This window comes from Kogia breviceps, chromosome 9 (assembly GCF_026419965.1).
Source record: "Kogia breviceps isolate mKogBre1 chromosome 9, mKogBre1 haplotype 1, whole genome shotgun sequence".
In the NCBI taxonomy this organism is placed as follows: domain Eukaryota; kingdom Metazoa; phylum Chordata; class Mammalia; order Artiodactyla; family Physeteridae; genus Kogia; species Kogia breviceps.
This window is the reverse complement of record NC_081318.1, coordinates 28,747,376-28,768,529: the sequence shown is the minus strand read 5'-3', so window position 1 is coordinate 28,768,529 and position 21,154 is coordinate 28,747,376. Positions and strand designations below refer to the sequence as shown.

At 42.0% G+C, this 21,154-nt stretch overlaps 1 protein-coding gene and 1 pseudogene across 6 annotated transcripts in view; one reads left to right on the top strand and one right to left on the bottom strand.

The window, feature by feature from the left end:
* Positions 1–21,154, bottom strand: part of AASS (aminoadipate-semialdehyde synthase) — a 76,548-nt gene that overhangs the window by 5,253 nt on the left and 50,141 nt on the right. For 3 of the 6 annotated variants that reach the window (XM_067042275.1, XM_059073885.2, XM_067042274.1), the window contains 6 exons: positions 17,722–17,889; positions 10,101–10,196; positions 8,445–8,560; positions 7,689–7,777; positions 7,000–7,176; positions 2,990–5,520 (listed from right to left, as the gene is read on the bottom strand). In XM_067042275.1, the coding sequence (XP_066898376.1) occupies positions 5,402–5,520; positions 7,000–7,176; positions 7,689–7,777; positions 8,445–8,560; positions 10,101–10,196; positions 17,722–17,889 (765 nt within the window). In that variant the 3' untranslated portion in view covers positions 2,990–5,401. Of the gene's footprint in view, positions 1–2,989; positions 5,521–6,999; positions 7,177–7,688; positions 7,778–8,444; positions 8,561–10,100; positions 10,197–17,721; positions 17,890–21,154 lie in introns of those variants that run through there. The other 3 variants (XR_010842127.1, XM_067042277.1, XM_067042276.1) reach the window with 1 other exon arrangement.
* Positions 13,272–13,670, top strand: LOC131762346 (alpha-N-acetylgalactosaminide alpha-2,6-sialyltransferase 5 pseudogene; annotated as a pseudogene).

Genomic DNA, 21,154 nt, shown 5'->3' with positions numbered 1-21,154 from the left:
TGAGCATTAGGGCTTCCCTGGTGGCGCAGTGGTTGAGAATCCGCCTGCCGATGCAGGAGACACGGGTTCGTGCCCTGGTCCGGGAAGATCCCACATGTCGCGAAGCAACTAAGCCCGTGGACCACAACTACTGAGCCCACACGCCTAGACCCTGTGCTCTGCAACAAGAGAAGTCACCACAATGAGAAGCCCGGGCACTGCAACGAAGAGTAGCCCCTGCTCACCGCAACTAGAGAAAGCCCACGTGCAGCAACGAAGACCCAACGCAGCCAAAAATTTAAAAAATAAATAAATAAAATTTTATATATTAAAAAAATCTGGACATCCTTGGCATTAAAGTTAACAAGTTTTTTAAGGTAATCATTTTCAAAAAGAAAAAATAAGATTTGGAAGTGGGAATAAGAAAAACTGTGTGTGAGATTGAAACTTGTTACGTACACAACAAACTCCTAATCAGCCTGTCACCTGGGACACATTCTAAGCATCTCAAGACCTTTGAAAAACTTCCCGAATATGCTAATTTGTAATCCTTTCCTCTGAAGCTTTGAACATGACTTTCTCAGATTCCTATTATCTTGCTTCAATCCTAGGGGAGTTGCTTTAGTTCTGAATTATCCACATGGAGAAATGAACCGATGCAAGTAATTTTTTCCTTGATGCTAACTTGTTTAATGAAGGTATGTATTGAAAACTATAGCATTAAGGTTCCTAATGAAAACTATTAGAGAAGTCTCTTACAGCACTTTTACTTCAGGTAAGTGTTTTAAAGGACTTGGGAAGTTAAAAGCACATTTCTTGGGCTTTTTAGAGAGTAAATGAAAAACATTCCACATTTTGTTTATACAGTATGTCTAGTTCTAATCTCACAGGATACATAAAAATGTTCAAAGAACCACCTGGAGAAAAAAAATGAAATGGTTAGAAAATAACTAAGGCCAATGAGGAAAAATTGATAACTGGGGTCACTTACTGTATATTCACAGAATCCACCTACATGCCACTCTCCTTCTGGGGTGCCTTCCTGTGGCAGATTGTATTTTCCAAAAATAGCTCAACAATAGCTTTCAGCCCACATGTGACTCGTTGAAACTCATCCCAGTGAGAGGTGGATCTATGGTCCCTTGCCTTGAATCTGGATGGACTTGTTACTACAATGAATGATGCTACGTGATTTCTGAGGTTGTCATAAAAGGCAACACAGCATCTGCCTGGCTCCCTTGGATGTTCATCACTCTTACTCTTTTTTTTTTTTTTTTTTTTTGCCATACGCGGGCCTCTCACTGTTGTGGCCTCTCCCGTTGAGGAGCACAGGCTCTGGACGCACAGGCTCAGCGGCCATGGCTCACGGGCCCAGCCGCTCCGCGGCATGTGGGATCTTCATGGACCGGGGCATGAACCCGTGTCCCCTGCATCGGCAGGCGGACTCTCAACCACTGCACCACCAGGGAAGCCGGATGTTCACTCTTAGAAGAGCACCACTATCCTTTGACCAGCCCACACATGGAAGATACATGTGGAAAGAAACCAAGGTCCTGGTCCACTGCCCCATCTGAGCTAGAACCAACTTGCAAGTACGGGAACAAGCTGTCTTTATAAGTGGATCCCGCATCTCCCGGCCAAGTGAGACTTGGGGGGGGGGCGGGCACAGACAAGCTGTTCCCACTGAGCCATGCCCAAATTGCAGCGTGACAGACAAATAGATAACTGTTGTTTTAAACCATTACATTTTGAGGTAGCTGGTTCCACCATGAGAGCAACCAGAACACTTCTTATTCACTTCATTTAACTTTGTGAGGCATATTTTCTCCTCTGTAAAGTCAGAAGCCTGGCCAGATGATAATTTTGGCCCTTTCTTCTCTACAATCACTTTACAATTCTCTTTATGGAGCAGATATCTCAATGGCTTGTTTGAGAAGCATGGATCCTGAGGAGTCTTCCAAATGTATCCAAAAGATTGAAAAAAACCTCAAAGGTAAAATTGCATTATCTTTAACATAAACTTCAAACAAAAATGTTATTGCAAAAGAGTTATTGCAGAAAAAAAAAAAAACCAAACAACTAGTGATTTTGAACATCTACTAGGTACCAGGCTTTTCTCTTACATTCTCTCAGAAACTTTATAACCGTGCTGTGAGTTACTGTTTTCCTCAGTTTATGGAAAAGGAAACAGCTAGGATGTTGTAGAACTAATTACACTGCTTCTCAGAGAAACTTCTAAGTGTTTCATGAGTCTAGGATGAGGAAAGCTGGAAATATAAATATCAGTATTATCTGGAGGAAGCCAAAACAGTCAGAAAGACCTGGAAGATGTGAGCATTAAGTCTACCAAAATGGTTAAACCAGGGATTCACAAACTGTGGCTCAGGGGCCATATGCTTCTAAGTACAGTATAATCTACCCATCCATACCCAGATCCTACCACCATCACCTTTACTATTGAAATTTCTGATAGAAAACTTGTTACTGAGAGCCAATGCAGTGTTTCACTCTATATAGCTTTACTCAAGCTTACTGATATTTCATTTTCTAGCACTAACGTTAGACACACACCCCCTTCAATCATACCCCCTTTATCACTCAGTTAAAGCCCAAACTAGTTATTATATTATCTCAGTGGGTTCCTCCTCCCATCCAAGGTGCTAGTTCCCTAGTTCCCATGCCATCTGGGTACTCATCCAGACTGGGGGTGGAATCAATGCGACACAAGTGTTATTTCCTAATTGATTATGTTAAAATCAATGTTGTGGTTAAAAACAAAAACCAAAAAACTTTCATAACAGTTATGTCTTTACTTGTTAATAGATTATTGATCTCCATTATTGACATTTTTGGCAGGTGGGACTAGGTCATAATCAACTTTGATCCTTTTCCAAAAGCATAGATGCTTTCTCAACTGCCATATGTCCCACATATAATACCTGCAGTTTCATATGCCAGAATATGAGCACAGTCCCTCAGAAAGTTTAATTTGTATCCCTAAAGAGAAACATTTCTTTCCTCCAAGGAGAAAAAAAGTTTTATTTGTATATCTTGATACATAATTCACACAGCATGCAATTCACACAAAGTGTACAATTCAGTGAGTTTTAGTATATTCAGAGCTGCACCTCCATTATTACCACAATCAACTCTACAACATTTTCATCTCCCCCCAAAAACCCCCAAACTCATTAGCAGTCACTCCCACTTGCCCCCAAAGCCCCCAGCCCTAGGCAACCACTAATCTACTTTCTCCATAGAGATTTGACTATTCTGGACATTTCAAACAAATGAAATCATACAATATGTGGCATTTCATGCCTGGCTTCTTTCACTTAATGTTAATCCATGTTGCAGCATGTATCTGTACTTAATCTCTTTTTAATTGCCAAATAATATTCCATTGTATGGATATGCCATATTTTGTTTATTCATTTATTATTTGATGGGCAGTTGACTTGTTTTGATTTCTGGCTGTTATGAATAATGCTGCTGTGAACATCTGTTTACAAGTTGTTGTGTGGACATATTTTCATTTCTCTAATACCAAAGAGTGGAATTACTGGATCATATGGTAACTCTATGTTTAACCATTTGAGGAACTGCCAAACTGTTTTTCCAAGCAGTTGTGCCACTTTATATTTCCACCTGCAGTTTATGAAGTTTCCAGTTTCTCCACATCTTCACCAGCACTTATTATTTTTTTCACCAGTAGCTGCCCTGGTGACTTTGAATTGGTATCTCATTGTAGGTTTGATTTGTATTTCCCTGATAGCTAATGTATGTTAAGCATCTTTTCATGTGCTTATTGGCCTTTTGTATGTCTTCTTTGGAGAACTGTCAATTCTGATCCTTTGTCCGTTTTTTTAAATTGGGCTCTTTGACTTTTTCTTGAATATAGTAGTTCTTTACTTATTCTAAGTACAAGTTCTTCTCTCAGTTGGTATATGATTTGCAAACATTTTCTCCCATTCTATGGGTTGTCTTTTGCCTTCTTGAGGTATTCTTGGAAGCACAGAAGTTTTTAATCATGATGATACCCAATTTATCTATTTTTTTTCTTTCACTGCTTGTGCTTTTGGTGTCATTTATTTAAGAAAGCACCGCCTAATCCAAGGTCATAAAGATTTACACCTATGATTTCATCTAAAAGTTTTATAGTGTTTGCTCATATTTAAGTATTTGGCCCATTTTGAGATAATTTTTATATGTGCTGTGAGGTAGGGAGTCCAACTTCATTCTTTTGTATGTGGATATCCAGTTGTTTCAGCACAATTTGATGAAAAGATTATTTTCCTCAATTGAATTGTCCTAGCACCTTTTTCAAAAGTCAATTGACTGTAAATATGAGTTATTTCTGGACTCTCAATCTATTCCAATTTTACACTTTTTCTTAGAATTGTTTTCTTAATATTACTTTTGCTTCATTCATTGATATTGTATACAAATACAATTTTTGAATATTAATCCTGTATCATGCAACTTTGCTGAACTCATGTATTAGTTCTAATGTTTTCTTAGAGTATTCTTTTGAATTTTCTTTGTATAACATTAGAGATAGTTTTACACCTTCCTTTCTAATCTGGATGTCTTTTATTTCATTTTCTTGCCTAACTGCCCAGCTATACCCTCCAGTACAAGTTGAATAGAAATGGCAAGAGTATACATCCTTGCCTTGTTTCTGATTTTAGGGGGGAATCCTTCAGTCTTTCATCATTAACTGTGATACTAGCTATGGGTTTTTCATAGATGCCCTTTATCAGGTTGAAGAATTCCCTTCTATTCCTAATTTGTTGAGTGTTTTTATCATAAAAGCGTGTTGGATTTGTTAAATGCTTTTCCTGTGCCTAATGAGGTGACCATGTGGATTTTGATTTAGCCTTTTGATTTAGTCTATTTCCTTTTCCAAACATTAAAAGAAAGCTATAAGAAATGTCACTTTCTAAATGAATCATAATTTTACCAAAAGGCATAAAATAGTATTATTGCAAAGCTTTGGTAATCTAAAAGCATCCAACTGAATCAGTTTGAAAAATAAAAGCAGAAGAAAAATAAAGCTGCATGAAGAAATTTTTTTCTTACTAAAAAGATGAAACTTCATCTGCTAATTATCAGAAAATATAGTCTTGTAAGAAAAAAGTTGCATAATAAATTAACAAGTAGTACAATCATTATCACTTTTACATACCCATGAAAAAATACATGATAGAATTATTAAAGTTCCCTGGTAATTACTGGCATCTCTTGCTCCAAATGTTTTCATATTAAAATAGAGATTTATATTTCAAAAACACCATTGTATTGACTTAATCAAAACATATCATGCTTTATGTTTTAAAATATCACATTAGCAAGCATGCTTGTTGCATAAAAGTTCAGAGCTGTGTTGTCTGGGAAGATAAAAACAAAATATAATTCTCAATTATGGTGTGATTGTGCTCTGTGTAGTATACATAATGCCCTCTGCTTTAATTCGCTCCAATATTGGTCCATAGATCTCCTTTGAAAAGGGCCCCATCAGGCCCTTAGATTGAATTTCACCTAGAAGAAAATAAGTTTGTAGTTACCATGTTAAAGGTGGTATGAAAGATTAACTTCTACAGCAAGAGTCTCCATACAGCAGTAAACTTTGAGTCAACAAATTGTTGGAGGCCTAGGGATTTTTCAAAATAGCAGCTTAAATGTCCCCTCCTAAATTATTACTTTGGAACTCCCCCTGGTGGTCCAGTGGGTAAGACTCCACGTTCCCCATTCAGGGACCTGGGTTCGATCCCTGGTCGGGGAGCTAGATCCCACATGCACGCCGCAACTAGTAGTCCGCATGCTGCAACTAAGAAGTCCACATGCCACAACTAAGACCCACATGCCGCAATGAAGATCCCGTGTGCCGCAACTAAGACCCGGCGCAACCAAAATAGATACGTAAATAAATATTTTTTTAAAAAATTATTACTTAATCAACACTGTAAGAAAAAGCGGTTAATTGAAAGCACAGCTGGACTTAGGGACAGAGTCTGAATTTATACACTTAACTGCATTGACTACCAAATCAGAGAGTAAAGTCTCGTAAGAAAGTAAAGTCAACCTAACTGGTCTGCTTTATTTGCTGATGTCATTTTTTAAAAAGCATAACACCAACAGAATGAAATTGAAACCAATCTGGTTATTTGGGCACTGGCATCTGTTAGGGTGGCTGAAAGAGTAAGTCTGGGTACTTTCCTTAAAGACTATGATGCCCTCATCCCTCATCACTTCTTCACTCTGGTTCCTCAATAGCTAAGTAGGTGGTTTAATTTGATATTAACTAATATGATACTGTAGATTTTTTTCCCCATTATTTCCCATTTATATGTTTTGGTGTTTTTTACTCCCCTCACACCTTCACAGGGGCCAAATGGGGTGTTATATTCAGAGATAATGCTTATTGAATGCAAACATCATCTTAAGGGGAGAGTGGAGAGTTGAAATTTGAATTCATTTAGCTCAACATATATATTTAGTATTGACAATACGTTGAGACGTGAGGATTAATAAAATGTGGCCTATATTTTTGAAGATCTGGAAATGAATACCCTCTGCTATTTCAGTGTTACCCCCAAAATACAAAAAAATAAGGAAAGAAAAGAAGGCAGTTAACACTCCCTGTGGTAACACTCCCTCTATGTGGTAGGAGCTTTATGTATTATTTCACTGTAGTGTCACAACAACACTATGAGTTAGTCATGACAGTCCCCACCTTAAAGTTGAAGGAGCTCTGACTCAGAGATGCTAAGTAACTTGTACCCCATCGCTCAGTCATCTTGCGACTGAGCTGGCACAGAAATCAGGTCTAACCCCAAAGCCAAGGTTTTTTACTCATCACAAGGTGATCTCCCAGTCAGCCAGCCCTTAGATCTTCTGAACTGGCTCACTTTTAGTGAAAGCCAGGGTCATACTCAAGACTAATTATTTGATATCCAGGCCCTGAATGACTTGGAGATAACACGGAGACAAACGTGGTCCCCCAAGGAAAGAACTTACCATCGAGTAACATCTTGGCTGCCATAGCAGTGGGTAACCCCACAGTTTTAGCCATAGCTGAAAAACCATTGACATCCCCATAAACCACAAGATCAATAGTTTTCTTTTCTAAATGTCCAGAAGGATGTCTGATTCCAAAGTTGTCTCTCATCACAATCATATCTTTCTCTCCAGGGCCTTAAAATAAATAAACATACAGTTTAAAATGCCACTGTCATTACAACTCCGGCATCGTACTTCACCCCCCCTGTTCCTGCCCTTCTGCTCTTGTTTCCCTTCCCATTAGGTATATCCTTAAACAATTATGTATACTGCTTTTTAGCCCAAAGACCAAATTAAAAATTCACGGAAATGATAACTCGAACCAGGTTCCTCTGTCTAGGTGGGTATCACTCTAACCTGGTTACAGACACGACGGTACTGCTGTAGAGACCATCCCTGCTTCTCCCCAAAACGCTCCTTCAGCATTTCCTTAATGTGTCAAAAATTAAAAGTGAAACTAATGATTTTTTTCCTTTGCCGTATTACCCAAGTTCACTCTTACTTAATAGTTCTCTTATTCTCCCCTCTGGAAAAATAGTCCAAGTGTTCTTTTCCCATTCCCACTGTGTGGCTCCCGCCCTTCAGTCTAATTCACTGGTTCTTATGATTCCTCTTCTGGCATGTTTAGCCAATAGCCCACGGCCTACCATAGGAAAGCTTCATGGCCAAATGCTTGGAGAGTGCATCCACGAGAGACTCTGCCAGAGGGACCTGTTCATCCCCAAGTAAGCCCAACCTGAGAAGCACGAGAGACGGCTGCATTAGTTCAAGTCCTATACGTATGCTCAGTTGGGAGGCAGAAGGGAAGGCTCACTGGATTTTTATCTTGAAAGGGCAGAATCACAAGATGACAGTTCAAGTTATAGGACTCTTAAGTAATTGTAAAATAATAATAACGAGAGTAATGTGTTAACCTTTAGAATCATCCCCAGACTCTCCCAGGACTGTTGCCTGGAGCTATAGACCTGATGCATTGAAAGTACACACTGTTGCAAAGCTTTTCGTGAGATTAATTTACAGGTTAGTTCTCCCACATGAAGGATACCAGCAGAACGGGCCACAGCCACATGGCTAAGTGTTTCCAAGTAGTTAAGGAAAGACTAGGAGAATGTCCTACAGGAGAGAAAAAATATCCCACCTTTCTCAGGAACCGAGTAGTGAAGCTGCTCAAAAGTAAGTATTTCCCAAGTTATAACTGGCATTGAATTTCTCGCTTTACCTACTTTTTATCCCCACGTGAACATGGTACGTGGTAATCTCTCTACAACAGGCCAACATTAGAGCAGCAAATTAATCAAAGACAATGTAAAATGTTTGCTTCTATCTTGACTTTTCTTTGATTAGAAAGCACTAAGTAATCATTGATCCGGTATTTTGCTCTAGGTTGACTGGTGGGTACCTACCATTCAACAGCCTCCAGCTGGGTGTTGTCTCCTTCTAGCTTCTTGAAGACAGCTTCCTTAAGCACATCACACTTGGAGGAGGGTGAAATTCCCACTAGATCACAGAGGAGTTCTTTCTGGTTAGAGAAACAAAGATACAAATTCTAAGTTCCAAATAAAATAAAAAATGAGTTGAGAAATTATCCTATTAAGACATTGGACCTCAAAAGAACCTCAAATTTTAAATTAGAAATAGTAAATTGTGGCACACACATGTGCATACACACATCTGCACACCCACACATCAATAAATGTGTATTTCAGAATGATATTTCAGCAATAAAGGAGTCATGGCACCAAATCAATACCAAAAAGGTGATACCATATTTGCCATCACATTGCCTACCTTTGCAGGTCGTCTCCATCACCTTTATCCCTCATTATCCCTCCCCATCCAGAAGTCAATTTTGGCCAGGATAGAGTGGAAGGGGCTTATTGCTGTGGTTGCTAGTAGCAACTAGAGTTCTTTTGTAAGTTCAAGAAATGAGGAAGATTGTGCAGATAATAAAATCTCAAAGGAAGAGCACTTAAACAGTGGTCATAGCTTTTTCTAATTTCTAAACAAGATTTTTTCCAGGCTCCCAAGGAAAAAGTTATGCTCTAGATTAAGGATCAACTAACTAGTTCACAGGCCAAATCGAGCTCACCACCTGGTTTTGTAAATAAAAAGTTTTATTGGAACATAGCCATGCTCATTTGTTTATGAGCAGACTGACAGAGACCACATGACCCATAAAAGCCTAAAAAAATTTACAATCTGGTCTTTTACCAAAAAGAAAGTTTGCTAGCCCCTATTCTAGACTGTAGCTACCAAGACAAGGGGACCAGCCCCGGGAATGACTGCACCAACCTTCCCAATCAAACTGCCTCAATATCAGATTCACCATGGATATTTATTCACTCCTGTCCAACAAGTAAATTTATGAAATCTGAAACTTAGATTGAAAAGACTCTCAGATACACAAAAGAACTGAATTTAAAAGCAACTTGCAGGGCTTCCCTGGTGGCGCAGTGGTTGAGAGTCCGCCTGCCGATGCAGGGGACACGGGTTCGTGCCCTGGTCCGGGAGGATCCCACATGCCGCGGAGCGGCTGGGCCCATGAGCCATGGCCGCTGAGCCTGCGCGTCCGGAGCGTGTGCTCCGCACGGGGAGAGGTCATGGCAGTGAGAGGCCCGCGTACCGCCAAAAACAAACAAAAAAACTAATGGGATTCGGGCGTTGGGAATCTAGCTAGGCGATACCACCAGGAGCTCTCCTGCTTTCTCAGTTTCAGGAGGCCAAAGCTTAACTCCTGTCATGGGGCCACCACTTAGACAAGTGGCAGAGCCCAGAGCACAATGCAGAGCGCAAGCCCATCTCAGGGCTGAAGGGCTAAAGGAGCAATGAAGTGGTAGAAGTTGCTGCAGGAAACAGGCCCCGAGAGTCAGCCTCCATGTCCTCTCCATCCTCCCCAAACAATGAAGTTTGGAAAGGGGGGCTTTGGGGCTAGGACTTAACTTCCTGCACATAAGGCACAGAATGGGCTCTTTGCTGGTCCAAACCCACTTTCAAACCTGACCATTTCAGAAGGCATTTCTGAAGAGCAGCAGACAGTGTATAATTCCAGAGTCACTCACCCAGGTGAGCGGATTAGCATCAGGTCGAAGGGCAGGAAATGCATCTCTGTTTATAAGACCCAATTTTACAAATCCATTCAAGGCTTTGGCATATCCCTGTAACAAGAGTTATTAAGCAATATATAAAAATTTGCCTTCAAAGAAAAATTTTTTTTTAATTTTTTGAAAATCAGGATCTATTTTTATAAGTCATTTAGAAAACAGGCTGAAAATAGCCATTTGTATTGCTAGTATTGATGCAGCCACCCTCGGGTTCAAACCAAAATACGTAGGGTCACAACAATTCCACTGGTTTACACAAGAGCCCTTGCAAAACTTGGGTCTTCACTTTTGTTACTGGGTAACATGCGAGTGGTGTTTTCTGACAGCATAAGGGAAAATTTCATCTTGTGTTACATGCTCAGGTCAGCGGAACTGTATTTAGAATAGTTGTTCTCTCTCTTATAATGGACAAAGGAGCTTGTAAGAATATCTCCCAACGAAGATAATCCATTCTACTGATTAAGTGCCATTATCCTAACGTATATAAGGAGCAAGGGGAAAAGGTAGGCGTTAGAGAGGTATTTCTAAAATGCCATCACTCTGATAAAAATTCCTCACATGTCCTTCATTCTCTACAGGACAGGCCGAGGTTCTTGGCACGTTACGTAGAACCCATCCCAATATACCCCTCCAGCCTGCCTCACCAGACATCCTCTCCACCACTCACCATTCTCCAAACAAGCTGCTGTGCTCTTCCAGAGACCTGGCGCTCGGTGCATGCAGCTCCCACGCTTGGAACGTGGTAACCCCTCTTTCTCATCTATGAAATGTTTACTTTTCTCTTAAGACCCAGCTCAGCACACATACTGAGCTCCTAGGTGAGTGGGCACTCCCTTCTTCTCTGTATTCCTGTAGCATTTTGTACATACCTCTATGACTGCACTTAACCCAAACTGTAATTAATTGTCTATTCAGCTGCTGAACTGCAGGCATAGAAAGTATGTGTATTATGTGCCTTTCATCCCCATGTCCTCCCCCCATTTTCCATCATTCCAACATGCTGAAAGCGAACAAATGACTCGATGAATAGATTCTGAATGAAGATGAAGTGAATGAAGGAAGATCATAATGTATGTTCTCCTGTGAGCAAATCACGTTGGGGGCCGAGAGGGAGGGGGGAATGGGAAAGCCAAAATAAGGAGCTTTATAGCCACTGCAGTTGAGAGACAGCAGGTGGAAGGAGGAAGAAGAAGAGAGGAAGGGCAGGAAATTATTTCAGGAAGCAGTAAAATTATTAAGATATAAAATAGTTCCTGTTGCCAGTGGATATTTCACAATGTAATGTGTGAATTCTCACATGTCTGAACGGCTGTATTATTCAAACTGTTCAAAGTTACTAATTAAAGACTTAAATTCATTTGCTCTAACCCAATGTAAATATACTTCAAAGAGGAGAAGGAAAAAAGCAATACCCCGAGCCTGCTTCTAGGATCTGATGAATGCTGGGGAATCCCTTCTTCCAACATCTCAAATACTGAGACATTTCTCAGCCATTTCTTCATCTCAGAAATAATTTTATGGTGACCTCTAGGAATGAATTTATTATGTGTATTCATTTATCAGTAAGTACTTAGCAAACTGCTGCCATGTGTGAGACACTTGTGCTACGGGCTGAGGCCGTAGAGACGAAAACTGCAGTCCCTACTCACAGTCCTGGAGAAGGGTCAGATAAGTCCAAAAGATAAGACCTGGCACATAGTGAGCAAAACCACGGCCACTGAGGACTACGATACGCTGCGCTATCATAGGTGCCACGACAGACGTCAACGCTGAGCTATGGGAGCACAGGGAGGGGAACTCCCATAGATGTCGGGGAGGGGAGGCAAGGAGAGGAATTAAGAAAGATCCTGTAAGGTGATACAAGCTGGATCTGGAAGGACTCAGGTGACAGGCATGTGCAGGAGAGAAGTCAAGGTCTCCCTGTCATACTTGGGCGACAGGGTCTCATCTCTAACGCTGGAAAGAATATTCAGCTTACTGAAGGGTTGTTGACATTGCTCAGGACATGAACTCTGTGACATCTTCCATCCTCTGGGGTTCTGTGGGGATGGCTCTCATCCATGCACATCCTTGAGAGCTTTAGTTAATTCTTAAATCTCTTAAAATCCTCTATTTCTGGGTCTATATGTTTGTCAGGAGCCTAAATCTATTGGAAAATCCTAACTCCTGAAACCCCTGGGGAAAAGAAACAGAATCAAGAATCTGCCAGATCTGGGGACAGTATGGCTGCAATTCACACTAGAATTTCTGCTGTGCTTGAAGGCTTGTGAATCATCCATGGTTCCTCGATCTCCTTAGGATGTTATCACTGACAATTCATTTAATTTCTAGACAATGAGGACATCACATTCATGAGAGCACAGGTACCACGGAATCTCACAGGGCATCGAGATCTGAAATCAGGTCTCTAAGTTTTAGAGATCTATATATTTTAGGTACGCTGGTTGTAGTGGGTTGAGTAGTGTATCCCTCATAACTCATGGCCACTCAGAACCTCAGAGGATGACCTTACGTGGCTCTTTGCAAATATAATTAGTTAAGGATCTCAGTATGAAGCGACCGATATTTAGGGTCCTAAATCCAGTGACTGGTGTCCTGATAAGGAGAGGAGAGGACACAGTGATATAAACAAGAGAAGGTGGTATGAGGATGGAGACAAAGAGATGGGACCAGTATGTCTACAAGTTAGAGAACGTCAACAATTGCCAGCAACCACCAGAAGTGAGGTGGCAAGGGACAGTTTCTCCCTCGACGCCTCCAGAAGGCTTGCCCTGCCCACACTTTGATTTCAGGCTGTGACCTCCTGGATGGTGAGAGGATAAATTTCTGTTGTTTTAAGTTTGTAGTAATTTATTATAACCGCCCAAGGAAACAACTACACTGATTGTCGTAATCCGGTCACACTTGTAACTACTCTTTTGTGATTACAAAACGTGTGCTGGAATCTCTACGCTTCCTGGGGCGGCGCTTCCTGGGTCCCGCGGCGGCTTCCCTGGTGAGTCAGGCGTGGCGGGCCGCTGGGCAAAAATCAGACCCGCCTCCGTCCCATCACCCACGACGGAAACCCTCCAAGAAAAAGTGGTCCCAGACGCGTGTGCCTGAGGATTCTGCACAAAAGAGGTGCCCAAAATGAAGACCCTGGCGCGCCCGGGGCTGGCAGTGTGTTTTGCGCTCACCAGCACGTGCACCAGCTTGTCGCTCGTGTACAGCAGCCTTGGCGGCCAGAAGCAGCAGCCGCCGCAGCAGCAGCCGGCAGCGGCGACCCGCAGCGCGCAGCGGTCCGCAGAGAGCAGCCCCCTGCCGCGCCCCGAGGCCCCCACGCGACCGCGGTCACTGCACGGATACCCTGGCGTGGCGGACCACAAGGGAGATCTCCAACACTTGGCTCAGCACTGGCCGGTTCACAATGACAATTGCCCTGGAGCTCTGAGACAGGACCAATGTTTATGGCATGGAGCCCCAAGACTTCTACAGGGATCCCAATCACCCTTCAGTACCTTATCACGATTACGAACCTTTTGGACCTGATGAATGTGCAATGTACCTCTCCCGTGAGCGAGGATGGAAGGGTACTCATCACCGCTCTATCACAGAGAAACGAGCCTTTGAGAACTGGGCACAGACATTCAATTTTCACTTTTTTCAACCTGACCGGAAACCAGAATCGCTTGCTAGAAGTCATCCTGAGAATAAACCTGTGTTCTGAGGAAAGTGTGTGGCCAGACTGAAATCCCAAGTATCCTCTGTCTCAGACATCGGGCCCTTGAACTTCCTGAACCACCAGACAGGAAAGAGGAACAGAATTGGTCGCAGGGATAGCTTCACTCCTCAAGAAGTGCCATGTACAGAGGCCTCTGAGGCCTGACTACGAAGCAGTGCAGTTGGTTTACAAGGGAAAAATTCCAGAACTAATACACCCTGATGAGTGCTGTCCCTTTCAAGAGGGGTTACCTTAGGACCTGAACACTCATTTCAATGATGCCGCCATGGATGAAAACATTTTGGATCTCTTTAAGTATTGCCTTTGAAACTGAGACATGAGCGAATCAACATTAGTTATATTCCTTTGTAGAAATATCACGTTAAGAGTCATTTTTCTATCAAATTGTATCCTAACCTGAACCTTTGTCATCTGTCGAACTCTGTGTGGTTTGTAAAAAGCAGCCTTGAAAGTATGGACATGATTTCTGAAGAGTACATCTTTACTAAAACTGAAAATAGAATTACCTTATGACCCAGCAATCCCACTCCTGGGCATATACTCAGAGAAAAGACATATGCACCCCAATGTTTATTGTAGCACTGTTTACAATATCCAGGTCATGGAAGCAAACTAAATGCCCATTGACAGATGAAGGGATAAAGATGTGGTACATATATACAATGGAATATTACTCGGCCATAAAAAGGAACAAAATTGAGTCATTTGTGGTGAGGTGGATGGACCTAGAGACTGTCATACAGAGTGAAGTAAGTCAGAAAGAGAAAAACAAATATCATGTATTAACGCATATATATATGGAATGTAGAAAAATGGTACAGATAAAAAAAAAAAAAAAAAAAAAAAAAAGAAAAATGGTACAGATAAACTGGTTTGCAAGGCAGAAAGAGACACAGATGTAGAGAACAAATGTACGGACACCAAGGGGGGAAAGTGGGGGATTAGGGGGGATGAACTGAGAGACTGAGATTGACATATATACACTAATATGTATAAAATAGATAACTAATAGGAACCTTCTGTATAAAAAATAAATAAATAAATAATTTTTTTTAAAAAAAAAGAGTACATCTTTACTGACTTTCATAAGCAACTGCCCAATATTTATTTATTGAGAGTTTTTTAGTGTGCTCTAGGCCAGTATTTTTATAGATTATGATTATGTGGTAATTTATCCTTCCCAGTTCTTTAATCCTGAATGATGGTTGGAAAAGGCCCGGAACAGGGAGATGAGTTGCCATGTTCCCAGAGCTCATTGTTAGCATGTGATGGTATTTGGCTTGGAAATGTTGCATTGCATTTTTTGAACCCTCAGGCCTCAAGAACAGCTATGATATTTTCCAAAGTGCAGAAATGCTCCAAATGACAAAATTGAAAACCAAAAACTTTGTCGTTCAAACAAAAAAGATACCAACAAGAGAAACTTAAAGACAATTTGCTTTAGTACTAATTGATGTAGGCCGCTTCTCTTAAGCCCTACTTTCTTCTTCTGCAGAATGATATCACTGCACCAGAGGACCTCTTAAGTTTCATTCCAGATCTGAAATTCTCTCAACAAGCCTCTCGTTGACCCATGTAAGGACTTTTGCACTTGGAATGATGGAGTTCCCACAGTAGCAGGAGCCTTATTTTAGGGGGTCTTTTATATCCCCCTACGACCTATCCCCCTCTTGTGGTTAAAAGCATACCTCCTCCCCCGACCCCATGGGCAGAAATCCATCCCCTGCTTCTCTGGTGCTTATTGCCCCAAAAAGAGTTGGCGGGGGAGAGAATTTTCATGTTTTTCCTTGGCAACGAGAACAAGGAACTGCACTTCTATGAGTTTTTGAGGAGAAGAGAATATAAGGTGATTCCCCATCACACTACTCATTTATCCTATGAACTATTCAGATTCACTCACTGCAAATCTTACATTATGTTCACTGCCATTCCCTGGTGTTCAGGAGTATAAAGGACTTATTTTATTTAGAACCAAGATCAACCAGCATGAAAGATTTTCATTTACGCGAGTAATATTGTTCAAAAATAGCCTTTAAAAAATATACCAGGGCTTCTCTGGTGGCGCAGTGGTTGAGAATCCGCCTGCCGATGCAGGGGACACGGGTTCGTGCCCCGGTCCGGGAAGATCCCACATGCCGCGGAGCGGCTGGGCCCGTGAGCCATGGCCGCTGAGCCTGAGCGTCCGGAGCCTGTGCTCCACAACGGGAGAGGCCACAACAGTGAGAGGCCCGCGTACTGAAAAAAAAAAAAAAAAAAAAAAAAAATACCAGTGTTTTCTTTACACGTGGCTTTGGAGGCATTAATTTCTCTAATGCCAGATTTGAAGGCACCAGCAAATATTATGTATGGGGACTGACACTGTTTTACAAAACATGACCTGGTTTGTGATTAAAGAAGGTTTCTCACACTAAAAAATAAAAAATAAAAAAAAAATCTTTAAAAATGTGTACTGGACATTCGTATTTCTGGTCCTAGTAGCTACACCCCCATTTTGTGGTAAAAACATTTCAGATTCACTTTGGGGAAAGTGACGCTGACTACATCGTCAGCACTAGGGACATAAAACAGGGGCCAAAGCTGATGGCACCTTTTATTGCACTGACCTCAGGGGCTAATGAGACCAAAACTCTACTTCTGGCTGTGAAGAAGTACTTTTTCTTTCTCACTTGGGTTTGAACCTAAGAGGCTGCCACCATCTTGCCATCCCTGTGAAACAGGGGCGCAGCCAATGCTTGAAGGAAGAGCTGAGAGGTGAAGAGAAACTATTATGTGCCAGTGAGGTCACAACCCTCAAATCTCAGTACACCTGAAGCTGACCCTTCAACCTGCGCCCCCTCTTCTCATGAGTCAAAAATTCCCTCTTTGCCCCAGCCACTTTGAGTTGCCTCCTGAATCAGTCAATCAAAAGAGCCCTGAGGGGAGAGCAGCTCGGGGCTCTGTGACCACCTAGAGGGGTGGGATAGGGAGGGAGGGAGGGAGGGAGGGAGACGCAAGAGGGAGGGGATATGGGGATATATGTATATGTATAGCTGATTCACTTTGTTATACAGCAGCAACTAACACACCATTGTAAAGCAATTATACTCCAATAAAGATGTTAAAAAAAAAACCAATTTTTAAGTAAAATATTTACATATAGAGTAAAAAAAAAGAAAGAAAGAGCCCTGAGAAAACAGATACCAATCTGGTTTGTTTTTGTTGTTTTTTATACATTACAAAATGATCACCAAGATAAGTCATTACCATCTGTCACCATACAACGATACTACATTATTATTGACTACATTTCATACCTGTGACATGTACATTTCATACCTGACTCATTCATTTTGTAACTGGAAATTTGTACCTCTTAATAGCCCTCACCTATTTCCCCTTCCCTCTGGAAGCTTCCTGTTTATTCTGTGTGTCTATGACTTTGTTGTTGTTGTTTGTTTTTAACATTTGTTCATTTATTTTGTTTTTAAATTCCACATATCAGTGAAATCATATGGTATTTGTCTTTCTCTGACTTATTTCATTTAGCATAACACCCTCCAGGTCCATCCATGTTGTTGCAAATGACAAGAGTTCATTCTTTTTTACAACTGAGGGATATTCCACTGCGTGTGTGTGTGTGTGTGTGTGTGTGTGTGTGTGTGTGTGTGTGTGTGTGTGTGTATACAACACATCTTCTTTATCCATTCGTCTATTGATGGGCACATAGCTTGCTTCCTTATCTTGGTTATTGTAAATAGTAAGCATAGGGGTGCCAGTCTGGTTTATCATCTTAATTATTTCAATTATGAAGAAAAATTAGGCGTTCACATCACTTATATCAAAACAGGCAACATGACCATCTCAAATAGAGCCACTTACCTTGTACCTCAGCGTCCCCCGTAATAAAGTGTGAGCAGACGGGATGCCGTAAATCCCAGCATATCTGGTACTGTCTCTGTTAGGGTAACTTTCCAAATTTAATCCAGGGAAATAATCCATAGGAGTAACCGAATCCAGAAAGGAGACGCCCCCTACCACATTCACAACCTGCGGAACATTGAAAGGGTACACATGGGGTTCAGAGAGTATATTCCTCTTTGGATTTACCTGCATTATTTTCACAAGAAAGAAATCCAGGTTTTACAAGAAAGCAATAGGGGATTTGAAAAAAAAAAAAAAATTCTAATGAAACTACGCTAGTCAACATCCCATATTCAAGCTGTTCTACGAATATCATAATTCACAAGGCCATTGTTCTCCCAAGCTTTAAAATCTGACTTAAAGCATTTCGTGTTTTACTCAGATCTTGTTTCTGATTTTTCCTTGCCCCTGGATGAGATGGCACTGGATTGTGTCTCACTAGAGTTTCGTTTTGATTTTGTATAAACAATACACTACAAGCAACAGATACTCAGAGTGGCTTCTGTGCTCAGAGCAATGGCCATATTCTACAAAGGGAAGGCTGGGTGCTGCAGTCAAGGGAGGGGCAGGCAATAGGAAGAGAGCCAGAAAACCTATCTCAAATCTGTGTTTGCAGAGCAAGCACGATCCTTACTTAGTGTATTTGTTTAGCTTGGGAGTGGCTTGGGATAGGAGGCTGAAGGAGATGATGGCGAAGTCCTGCCACGTCACCCCCAGGTATCACCAATGTCCTACCACCCATGAAGGGAACAGAACTCAGAGAAGACACAGTCACTGTCTCCAAACAATGTGGAAGGAAATCAGATGCATTAGGAACAGGATTAAACGTTAGAAGTTAGCAGTAGTACCAGAGGTAGATCTCATTGTCCTACAACCTTGCAGTTATTTCCAATGAGATACATCCTAATTCCTAGGCCACTGCCTGAGTTGCTGGAAAAGTTTAAGGTTTCAACTTAAAGCAGAAGCCAGAGAAGTCACCTGGCTCCCCCGTGATGATTCTGTGTATTACATAAGGCCTGCTCCATGGTGGAGGGTGATGGTGACAGAGGTGATGGAGGGACAAGAGAGGTTTTGAGATGTTTAACAATCTGGGTTAGGAGACAGACTGACACACTTGAATTACTGAGTGAATAATGCAGCATCCGGAAAAAGTGTTAGACACAGACAACCAAAGTATGGGAGTTCAGACAAAAGAATAGTGAACAGGGGCTGGAGTGGTCAGGAAGAGCTGCATCCACAAGAGAAGACCTTGAAAAAATATGATTTTAGCCCAGAAAAGAAAAGCATCGTGTTTTCTCTTGGTGTCCTCCACAGTGTCAGGGAGATGCAAAAAGCACTCCTCTTTTACAAAAGGAGTTCAGGATAAAAGGGAAAAACTTCAAATTCAACAAATACAACTTTTGCTGCCTGAAAATAACCTCTTGCTTTTCCTGAGCTCCTAACCACCATTAATTTCTTTATGCAGCTAATATTTGCTAGGGCGTTAGGACATGCCTGATGATCTGCTGTTTAGCAGACTGTAATCTATATGACCTCACTGAGCCCTGCCGCAAGAACCCTGCAAGGCTGCTGTGATTATGGTTACCCTCAGGCAAGGAGCCCAAAGCTCAGAGAGATGAAATGATTGGTCTAGTGCCACCCAGCCAGCAATGGCAGAGCTAGAGAACCAAGCCAGACACACTGGTATCAGGTTCCATGCTCTTTCTATTGCACACATTGCATTCCACTGACCTCTTCCTTGTTATCATCTTTATCTTTCATACGGCCTCCTGAGAATAAGCATTTTACCCAACTGAAGAAAGAATTCTTCCTGCATTCGCATGTGAGTTTATACCAAACATAGGCCAGTCTCTGTTCCATGACTGCAGAAGGTAGAAGGGGCAGTTGAAGAGGAGATCAGCAGTGGCATAGAAAAGGACGTGTGCCTGGTAGAACCTGAGACTGAGACCCAAACCTCCATGATTCTTAGCATTGGAGAACTAGATTGCCTGGCCTTTGGTGACACTGAGGGATGTCAGCACTTGGACCAGAACTCAAGGGTCCCGTTTCATATCCTGAAACGTGTGAATGTGTCTTTCCAGAATCAAGGTCAAGTGTCTTGCTTGTCCAGTAGTGTTTTCAGTGCAGCTGTGGTCCTCTGGTCACTAAATCAGTCCATCTCAAATTCAGCTGCACATTAGAACCATTTGGGAAGTTTTTAAAGCTCCCCAAGCCCAAGCAAATCAGAATCTCTGGGGATGGAGCCCAGACATCAGGATTTTTTAAAGTGCCTTGGTGATTCCAGTGTTCAGCCAAGGCTGTGAGCCGCGCTCACAGGTACAGAAGTCAATGGCTGACAATGACATTCACCTTAAGAAATTCTTTCAATTTACTCCGGTTTTTACACGAAATACATTTAGATCAAAGATACACTGAGAACTTATAATACTGCTGCCAGAATAATCTTTTTCAGACCCACATCTGATCAAGTAATTCAGCGCTCCCTGCAGAGCTGGGACTATGGTGAGGTGAGTGAGGTGCTTAGGGCACAAAATATAAAGAGGAACCCTTGGTCTAGTTATGTTTGTTCCTAAATGTGAGTCTTTCCTTACAGTCAAGAGCATAAACTATGAAAGCAGACAGATGTGATTTGGACACTGCTCAGCAAAGTCATGAGTGGCAGCGTCTCTGCCAGGCTGGCACCTTCTTAACCCTCAAGGCTGAGCACATTTTCTCTTCTGTGTTAATTTTCCTCTCCCTGACCTCCTCACCAAGGTCAGGTCAAAAGTCAATTGACGGGCTTCCCTGGTGGCGCAGTGGTTGAGAGTTCGCCTGCCGATGCAGGGGACACGGGTTCGTGCCCCGGTCTGGGAAGATCCCACATGCCGCGGAGCGGCTGGGCCCGTGAGCCGTGGCCGCTGAGCCTGCGTGTCCGGAGCCTGTGCTCCGCAACGGGAGAGGCCGCGACAGTGAGAGGCCCGCAAAAAAAAAAAAAAAAGTCAATTGGCCTCTCATCTGCATCACTGTGGCACTTTAGCATACTTTGGAACTTCTCTCATTCAATTATACCTATTTATTCTACTGTCTGCCTTTCCTGCCATGAAGCGATCTGGTAAAAGGGGGAAAAAAAGGCTTTAGAGTTAGTTAGATCTGGGTTTGAATCCCAGCTGCATGACTGTGAACATTCTCTTTGCGCCAGTTTCCTTACAGTAAAATGATGAAAATAGTACTAAACTCAGAGCGCTCTTAGGTTCTGCCACACAGCAGCTGGGAAGAAATCGTAGTTTCCCTCCTTGACCCATCGCACCCTCCATTCTGAGAGCTACCCCCATTCTAGTTGTGAGTTCTCTGAGATCAGAAACTTCATTCAGCATGACAACCTTTAGTGCTTTGGCCCAAGTCTAGCACATAG